The sequence below is a fragment of the Miscanthus floridulus genome, chromosome 9 (genome assembly GCF_019320115.1).
Source record: "Miscanthus floridulus cultivar M001 chromosome 9, ASM1932011v1, whole genome shotgun sequence".
Taxonomy (NCBI): Eukaryota; Viridiplantae; Streptophyta; class Magnoliopsida; order Poales; family Poaceae; genus Miscanthus; species Miscanthus floridulus.
In genome coordinates, this window is record NC_089588.1 from 75,757,216 (window position 1) to 75,767,588 (window position 10,373).

Consider the following 10,373-nt stretch of genomic DNA (forward strand, 5'->3'; position numbering starts at 1 on the left):
GCATGAGCTGACATTGACAAAACTTGCAGCGAGAATGAGCTAGTAGTGAGCAGTAGACCGGTCGCTTTCCGTAGTGGCTGGTGTAACGAAAAGCGGGACGCATACTATATGCTTTGCAGCCCTGCATGGGGTCGAGAACAAACAAGGACCACAGGAAGAAAAAAGGGAACAGTGCACCGCTTGCTGCTACGCTTCGATCTTGCTCGATCATTGGTAGCCTTTTTGCAGGGTTCTTCTTGCATCTAGGTAGGTTGGCGAAATTATGAACGCGACCTTATTGATGTTGAAGTACTCCTTCCATCCAAAAAGAGTGCACTTCTAGATTTGTTGTCAAATTATTTCAAGTTTGATTAAGTTTATAAAAAAAGTATCAACTATTATTGTTCAAAATACATATATCATGAAAATATATTTCACGATGAGCTATATATATGTAACTTATTGGATATCATAAATATTTGTAAATTTCTTTTAAAGTTTGGTGAAACTAAAGATTGTTTGACTTAGCACTTAGCTAGAAGTTTACTCTTTTTTAAACGAAGTAATACCACACCTTGAGGTACAATTGATGAAGTGAACACGGTCCTTATCGATTTGGTCATTTAGGTGCAATTAACCGGTGTGTGCAGCTTAATATATAGTTGCTACTTAGAAGACATATAGTGAAATAATTGTAACTCTCTTTTTTTTTGGCTTAGGAAGTTCCTTTACCTTTTTTGTTTGCAAACAAATTACTTCCTTTCGTTACTACTAAATAGAAATCCGTTACGACATCAATAGTCTCCAATGATTTTCAGTAGAAAAATCGATAAAAATATATTGTGTTAACTTCAAAGAGTTGTATATACAAATTATTTTGCATAACGAATATTGTAATATTAATCTTGTGTTATTATTAACTTATGTATAAGTTTTTGTAGCTTTTATTATATTAGGAACAAAAAAAAACTTACAAGATTTGTGATGGACCTAATGGAGTACACATGCAGGATGCTCTTGATAGTTGCCTCGTCATCACGAATGTCGTAGAAGAATAATACACCTAATATAAACATTCTAGCTACTATTATTCTTGGAATCAAAGTTCAGTACAATGGGAAAAGACCATTAAAACCATTCACAACTAGCATCACTGTATGATTAGGAGCCAGGTGTACAAAAGCACCTTGGTTATAACTTCTGGTTAACAAACCTATATTTATGATGCAGAAATGGGATCACAAGAGAACAACTCATTTTATAAGTCCAGATTCACACCGAAAAGGTAAGTTATAAAAACATATTCCATTATATATCTAATGTTACTCATTTAATATCATAAATATAATTGTTTTTCCTATAAATTTGATCCAACTTGCAAGAGAATGATCTAAAATAACTTATCAAATCTTATTATATACTCCCTCCGCCCCAACATAAATACACATCTCGATTCCCGAAGAGTCAAACATTTTTTTAGTTTGACCAAGTATATATAAAAATACTTATATTTTATGGTATGTAATAAATTTTGTTAGATTAATAGTAGAATATATAATTTTATAATAAATTGCTTACAAATATAAATATTAATTAATTACTATATATTTGGTCAAACTTTAAAAGATTGGACTCTTTGATCGGACGCGAGAAACCAGACTAAATTTATCTTTTTTTTAGCAAAAGAGTCGGCCTTCATTATATATCAGTATAAGAAGTACGGACTCCATCAGGAGGCGAAATAAACCAAACATATCTTCCGGCCAAAAAATTAACATAGCTCCTAGCTAAACAATGAGTATCAAAATTGGAGCATCTTCCCTCATGGACGAACTCCACTCTTGTGAATCCATCCTTCGTGTTCTTGATCTCCTGAATTATAGGGCCATGCGTCCCAAAGCCTTGTCCATGGATGCTCCTTATTGCATTGACGCACACCCGGAACGTTTGGAGACCAAGGTCATTAGCTAAAGCCAAGCCCTCACGGCACGCCACCACCTCAGCAATTTACGCATCAGTGCATCCCTCCAGAACCAGCGCCGATGCCCTCAGGAAGTTGCCTTCTTCATCCCTGGCCACAGCGGCCACCGAAGGCCATGCTCGAGTTCTTAGAGATTGCGGCGTAGACATTGAGTTTCTGAATTTATCTGTTGGAGCAGATATAGAAACAAGTTCGAGCCATAGTTTTGGGGCTTTTCCGCACCCCGGCCCAAAATTGCCCAAGGAAGTCCACCGGCCCACCCAGATTTTCTCATTGTGAGTGATGTGTATGCGTGTGGGGACAAGCATATGCATGGAAGAATCGAAGCACGCATGTGGTCGGCCCGGACATCGGGCATCAGCCAACGGCGCAGCGGCGGTGGCCACTTGTCAGATTCGTGATCCGCAGCTGTCCTCCTGCCCTCCAGGTCATTCCTTCACATCCAACAGAGGTGCGCAAGCGCAACCAAGAAACTCTGGGTCTCCAAGGGTCACCTGTTATCAACTCAACAGCAGTCCGCCCCTATGTGTGCAGATTATCCAATCTTTTCATTGTCCACGACTAGTACTAATTGTGCTAATCGTCAATTGCTGCAAAATATGTGCTAATTGTCAATTGCTGCAAAAGGTATAATCCTTGCGAGAGAGTAAGAAAATGTAATAAGCATTTTCGGGCAAGGACGCAAATAACAGCAACTGGACACTTGTTTTTAAGTTTGGCCCATTTCGCCAATCCTCAGCTTCTCAGAAGATTTTCAGCACAAATCGTTGAAACTCAAGGGCGCGAACACTTTCAGCATCACAAACAGGACACAACAAAAAGAGCACCAGCCGCCAGAATGAAACACTTATACAAAATGTTATGTTACTCCTATTTAAGATCTCTTACGTGTCCGGCATAAACAAGGTTCACATAGCACCAAGGCTTCAGTTTCACAGAACGATATATATATATATATATATATATATATATATATATATATATATATATATATATATATATATATATATATATATATATATAACACACTACCAGACAGAGTAGCACAGCCACAGCAGGCATATGGTCAAGAACATCGAGTTTTCCTAAAAAAGCTGGGTATAAATAGAGTTTGAACTCCTTTAGACACTACAGTAGTTAGTATATGCAGCTCACAATATCGAGACGAATCCTGGCGTATCGCTCCTGGGTCCGGCGATAGTCCGGTAGAGGTATAGCTTATCCACCTTCCTCGCAATGCTGACGCTATCATCCGTCGCACCAACGCTCGCCCCCGCCTCACTGATGACCTCAACGTTGATGTTTGGCATGGTCGCCGCAAGGGTCTTGCATGCCCCCAAGGTGATCTTGCAGGATGACATCCAGAGAGAGCGCATCGACTCGTACCTGTGCACGCCCGCAAGGAGAGCAGCATCACCAAAGGGGCTGTCCCTGATTTCCAGCTTCTTGAGGTTCTTGCAGCCATTGAGCACATAGACCATGCCGTCGTCAGTATCCCCTGCGAATGCTACTGAGAGCATCTCCAGCTTCTCCGCGTACATGCCGATGTACAGGAACACATTATCCGTGAGGAGGCCTGACATAGCGAAACGCCTCAGGCCTTTGCAGGACTGCACTATTGCCCCAAAGCCTTCGTCCAGTGGCTGCCCTGTTACAGCATCTGCTGACCTGGGCTCCAGAATGCATAGTCTGAAGGATGTTAACAGTGGACAGTACTTTGCTATAGTGATGAGCGCAGTGTTTGTCATTCGATCACAAAAGAAGAGCACACACTGTAACTTCCGACAGAAAGATATGGCTGCCAACCCTTCCTCCGTCACAGTAGTTCTTGCTGGAGCATTTGGATCACTTGGATATACCCTCAACTCCTGAAGATCAGGACAAGAATAGGACACAACCTTCAATCCTTCATCACCAATGTGATCTAACACCTGCAGACAAAGGGGTCAAGCCTAAGAAACTATGTAAGAAAGCAAAACAGTAAGGGTGCCACCTACTGAAACGAGCATTCGATCATCAAAGTTTAACTTCTACAATCCATTTCTTAGGACTATTCAACGGCAATTAGTTCGGTAAGCCTGAAGTTATATTTGAATTGTAATCAACCAGAAATGGAGCTTCTCTGAGAGTAAGTGTAATGCGAATGAAATCTAAGCACTAATAACCCAATGAAGTTATCAGTTATCACATAGCATTGCCACTTTCGTCCAATGCATACTAGACGTGACAGGAATCAAATCCATACAGGTTGTATCATATGAAGTGTAATGCTAAGGATATCAATACAGGGTTAAAACTCATACCCCTAAGGATATCAATAACATGCTGACATCCGGTAGAGGGAGCAACTTTTTCTTATGCAGAGAAACACAAAACAGTATCAATAAATCGTTGTGACCTTACTTAAACATGGCAAGGAAATTTGAAAAGGTTTTTATTTCAAAAGTCTCTTACATTTAGCTAACTCTCATCACAACAAAATACAGGAATGTATATTGTTACATTGGCAGGTAGTAAGGTTCCGACATGTGTATATTGTATATTGGTACAAACTAGAGATTAAGAAACATGGGTGTAGTATTATTGGACTCTGTATGTCTGCTTAACTGTAAGAACTACTAGACAGTTTAATAGAAGGTGTTACAGCATGCAGACCTCTTGACTATTGGGCACAACTCATACCTAAGGGCAAGTTGGTTCCCAAGCCGCCTCACCAGCCCAACCAAGCCTTACAGTGCTGGCGAGCCGAATTCGCTCACTTATAGAAGCAAGCAAAAAATGCGCTAGTCAGGTTCCAAGGAAGTCTTACCCAGCAACCAAATGACCGTGTCTTTCTGATTTCTAACTCGTTAGGGCTGTACAGTACTCGTCAAAATAACCAAGCGTACCCTAAGTAATTAGAAGTACAACATTTGTTGCCAAAATAAACAGGGTACATACATGAACAAAATATCCAATACCCATCATTCCAGTAAATCAACCTTGAAATAGATGGACCCAGAATCTTTTGTAAGTTGAGAATCTAATACAATCTAGCTTGTTAAACCCTCAAAACTGCATCAGGTGATCAACATATGTAAAGCTACAGGAGCTTCCACGGAACCAAAACAATCCTAAAATTAAAAAATATCTGGGAGAGAATAATAAGGAATATAAAGAGACATTCTTATTTATCAAGAGAAAAAGAGAGATGTACAACGCAAATTCTGTAAGTCCAGATGTTAAAAGGTTAAGATTAACTTGTTTTAATAGTTCCAGAACAATGCAACAACACTCAAAAAAGCATAGGCACAACCACAATTGTTTTTTCAACCATAGGCATAAGAGTAATACAGTGAATTCCCCTATATTTTCAAATCTAGCCAGATATTTGCACAGGCAATTAGGCTAGTTCAATGTAATAAGTGAGCCAACTTCCTAGCAACACTGCAAGTAAATCTTACCCATAAAACGTGGAGCCTTGTACACTGACGAACAATACTGATAAGCTGGTCACTCTGAATCAATGGAGCATAGCTGAGATTCAAGCATGTAAGGCTGATATATATCTTGCAAATCGGCAACGAAATTCCTTGAACATACAAGCCCGGAGCATCCCAAAAACCAGATAAACTCTTCAGCAAAGTGCACTTTCCAAGAGCTCTATATAGGCTGATATATGCACCAGCGTTATTGCCTAGTACAAAAGATCCTGTACCTAAATCCTCTAGCATAGGTGTGCGAGAAAGGATTCTGGGCAAAACATCAATTGGAACTGAAGAATTCAGCCTTAAACTTTTAAGATTTGGACTCCTTGCAACAAGTTCCTCCAATGCAACGGCATTCACCTCCCCAGTCAAGCAAGAAAAATTCAAGCATTCTAGTGATGTTGAAGGCTTGGGAAAACAATTAATCCACTGATGGCCTTGATGTTTCACACAACTCTCTTGTAAGTCGAGTTCCTTAAGAAACCTGAAAGTGAAGAGTAACAAAATATGTAAAATTGAGTGGACTAATAACCTATGTAAAATTGAGTGAGCTAAACATAACCATAAGTAAAATCTCTGTATCAAACTAAACAATAAGAGACACTTTGTCAGTTAAAATGAAGTTTGCTTAACACAACCGAAGATGTCAGACCTGGAAGCCAATAATATTATATAACTGCAGCTTGATCTTTCTTCCAGCATTGAAATATAATTGTTCTAGTTAGGTGTCTCAATCTCAACCATGCTTTTTCTAAAGCATTATGTAGTTTACTAGAGAAATAGAAACAAGGAATGGAATTCAATCATTAGGCAATAGGCATGTACTAAGCAGACTTAAAGAGTTAAAGAAACTACTGCACCACCTTTCATCAAAGATTTTTGTTCAAGAGTTTGTGCTCTGCAAAGCATTCAAGATCTTAATGATGGTATTCGGACATAAACCAAAGGAATCATAAACAACATTTCAGTACTTAAGTATCATTCAGATAGAGCTATGGAGAAACTGCCAAGAACAAATGAAAACATGTTGAAATCCTGTAGATGAGAACAGGAATTATAGATAACTTCTGTTTCGTAGATTTTGCATTGCATCGATTATTCACATTGGGAAATCTTTATCTATAAACACACAGTAGATAACTTCTAATAATCAAGAGCCAAGGAAGTAAACAGAGATGGAAAAGGCATACGTAATCTGGTATAAAATGGTGCACAAACAATAAACTCAGCAGCACCAGCATGAAGATTGCAAACATTATACTGAAATGAATTGTTGTTAATCAAATGGCCATGCTGGATGAACTAAAATAATGGCACTAGGCACTTTCTCAAACATGATAATGTCCAAGTTTTCAGAATTCTCACCTGCAATTGGTGGCAATATTAGCAAGCCCAGCAGTACTGAACCCCTCGCAGCAGACAAGGACAAGTGATTTAAAGTTGGTAAAAGAGCAAGAAAGCAACTTGAGGCATTCATCAGTCACAACCATACGCTTCAGCCGGAGCTCCTCAAGACCTGGGCATGCACGGGCGCACGCATCCACCCATGGCTCTGCAGCGGCACCCCAACCCGCCGGGACAAGGTTGAAGTCAGCAAAGTGTGGTTTGCCCTTCACGCTCAGTGCACGCATGTTGGGAAACCGCATATGTACACGCTCTGGGCGCACCGCGTAGCAGTTGCTTACAAGCACCGAATGGCGGCTGTGGCGCTCAATGTTGTACCATGCCCGGCACACCAAGGACGCCGCGTTGCGGTCCCGGTGCGAGGTTACATAGCCAAGGATGTAATCTACTACTTCCTGAGGGAAGTATGCCATTGTGATGCCCCCTGTAATCCTAATAAACCTCCATTACTCGTGCAGTTCCCCAAATACTGCCTGCTCACAAACAAACAGCATGGACAATTTTTTATATCAGCTATAGGCATTAACTAATGAACATTTGCAGGAATGAACACAAAACTCTGCTACGGACCAGTTTGCACAAAGCAGCACTTGGTTCTAAAGTGCTACTAATCGACAAGAGTTAACACAGAATACGGATCGGAAAGCAGTTAATGGATTGTGTAACAGAAAGCAGTTAAATTAACAACAGCTCAGATAGAGTCCACAACTTCAGACTGACAGGAATCGTATGTTCTGAAAAAATGCCAAATTGGACCTGAAGAAGAGGGCAAACCGGGTTTCCTTTTCCGTTTTTTTGATCAATCCGAAGAAAATCTCAGCCAAAGAATCTCTCCTATGAGAGACGAACTACCCAAAACTACAAGATCAGAATATCCATCCATTTCATGGCTCAGAATCGGAGCCCTAACAAAGAAACCAGAAAAAGTAAGGCACCCCACAGAACCGGAATTACACGAAATTGAGAAATCGTGAGCCACAGCAGGGAGAATCGTTGGCCTATCCACACGAATACCGCAGCTTTCGCCTCCGATCAACCCCAAGACTAAACCCTCAAATTCCCCCGGCGCCCACAAGAGGAGAAAAAGGTAACTCACTACAAAAATCCCCAATAAAACCTGAGGAACAGGAAACGCAGCGATCCGCGATGGATCGGATCGGAGAAGGGGGCGAGGAGATGGAATCTGCAGGGAGAATACCTGCGAATTTCTCGCGTGAGGGTTGGAACTTGGAAGGTCGCCTGGAACCGCCGCCGCCTCCGCCACGCCAGTCGATTCCCTCCTCCTCGTACGGGTGAATGCACCTTGTTTTTTCTCCTCTCTTCCCTTGTCTTCTTGTCATCACTCGTGAGTAGGAGTAGAGTGATATAATACTTTATATTTATGATGATAGTATTAACAGATTATATTTAGCGTTCGGTTCGTAGGGATTGACCTCGGAACTATTCCCGACCGAGTTTCCTTCGACATTTTAAATAGCGTCGGAAAGCAAGAAACGGTGCGGAACCGCGATAACCGAACAAACCCTTAAGGTAAAATATATTTTTATAACAAATTTATTTTAGAGATATAAATCTTGATGCTATTTTTTATTAACACCTAGTTAAATTTTAAGAAGTTTATCCCTGCAAAAAAGAATTTAAGAAGATTATAACAGTTATGCTAGGATGGAGGAAGTATCAACCAGGAGCGGTAGGTTTTCGTGTGAGGTGTGGAAAATGGACAATACAATTCCGAATGACCCCGTAACCAAGCCCATTGAAATGGATGCTGAAATACGTTAATTAAATTAAAGAGACCGTCAAGTTTTTAGATAAGAGCATAGTATCAACAGGTATCTTTTTCCCAAATCCAATTTGGCGGACGACCACACGTTTCCAAAGGAGCCGTCACTTTCCACAACGAGCGATCAGTCTCCCGTCTCCACCACTCCGTCTCTGAGCATGTGGACCCAAGAACAGTAGCGGTCCCGTTTTACATTTTATCTAGAAGTAGGTCTTTCTCCTTTTATTTTTCTCATTTTTTTATTTTCTATTTTTCCTTTGCTTTTTAATTTTTCATACATTAAACTATCTATTTTAGATGAAGTATATATATTCATATACTAGTATATATAATATGATGTTGTGCACATGTTTTTTTCTTTTTCAACATTTTCTCTCTTTTTTCACTTGTTCTCTTCTTCCGATCTATTAAATCATGACCACAAATCTGTAAAAGTTATGATAAGAAGTTATGATTTGTCATGTAAAAAGTTATACACATAAGTTATGAGCATAACTTAATTTTCTAATAAAAAATATGAATATTATTTTTTCAGAAAAAATTTAAAAAATGATGATAAGTTGTTCTCTATTTTTTTGCAACGGAAAAATATAATACCATCATAACATTCATTCGTCCCTAGCAAATCCCATTGGCCCTCTAACCCACGTGGGCCCTCCTTCTACGTCGCACGACTGCACGATATGTTGTGGAGCCGCGGTGGGCTTGCCGCTCTCAGCGTCCCGGCCCACGTACGCGCCATCCGCCAACCACAGACGGCTCGTGTGTGCTACGGGCTTCCGAGTGCCGTCTGTATGGTGTAATTTTTGCAAAATACTCCCTCGCGAACTATATTCAAAGAAGAGAGAGATGCAAGCCGTCATCTGGTGAAACGACGGCATCGGCTCGTGCTCCCACGCCAAACCGACGCCTTTGCCACGCGTTGTATGAATCGTCGACTCCGAGCGCCAAATTCTCAGGATTGAGTGCGGTAGATGGTGGGTTGCAGATGAACGAGTCGAGCGGCATCCCTGCGCGGCGGAAGCTGTCCACGAACTGCCGCACGTTGTCCAGGGAGGCAAGGTCCAGGCGCGTGATGGTGTAGCTCTTTCTGATGAGCGACGCCACCTGCAGCTTCTGGTCGCACTGATGTTCATGGCGAAGTGACTATTCGGAGGCGGTGAGTGGCCGCGAGCTCGTCGGCGGTACTTGTACGCAGGCCGAGGAGCGAGGAATCGCTGACTTCAAGGCCGGTGCGGGGAGCTCGCCGCACTGCTCATCGCCCAAGCAAGGTCGAGCACTGAAATTTTGTCTCACCATGATGGGGGAGACGCTAGAGAGAATACAGAAGAGATAGGAAGAGAGAAAAAAACCGAGATAAGAACCACACGGTCACGAGTGACAGAGGTAGAGGATAGGAAGATATAGAGCAATATGCTATTTTCATATACTTTTGTTTTTTGTCATTGTTTTTTCTTTACTTTCCATCTATTTTTAATATATTTCTAATTTATTTATGCTTGATCTTTTGTAGCAATGGTTGTCTTATTTATGCTTAATCTTTTTTTATCAACAAGCAACACAATGATATACATGAATCATATTTAGGCTTGATCATGACTACATGCAGGCATTAAATAATTAACAGACAGCTAAACAGACAACCCACTATACACGCTGTCTGTTTAGCTGTCTGTATGTAGTACGACGTCATCATACAGACAGCAAGCCGTCTGTGAGTTGTACATGCCCTAGTGGAAGTTTATGTGGCTGTGCTTAT

General features: G+C 40.9%; 1 protein-coding gene across 1 annotated transcript; it reads right to left on the reverse strand.

Annotated features, from left to right (window-relative positions):
• Positions 1-2,807: 2,807 nt before the first annotated feature.
• On the reverse strand, positions 2,808-8,249 carry LOC136483807 (transport inhibitor response 1-like protein Os11g0515500). The gene is made up of 4 exons (XM_066480974.1): positions 8,030-8,249; positions 6,793-7,304; positions 5,404-5,911; positions 2,808-3,891 (listed from the first exon to the last, which is right to left on the reverse strand). Exons 2-4 carry the CDS (start codon positions 7,242-7,244, stop codon positions 3,112-3,114), a joined length of 1,740 nt encoding a protein of 579 aa, XP_066337071.1. The 5' UTR covers positions 7,245-7,304; positions 8,030-8,249; the 3' UTR covers positions 2,808-3,111.
• Positions 8,250-10,373: the final 2,124 nt, after the last annotated feature.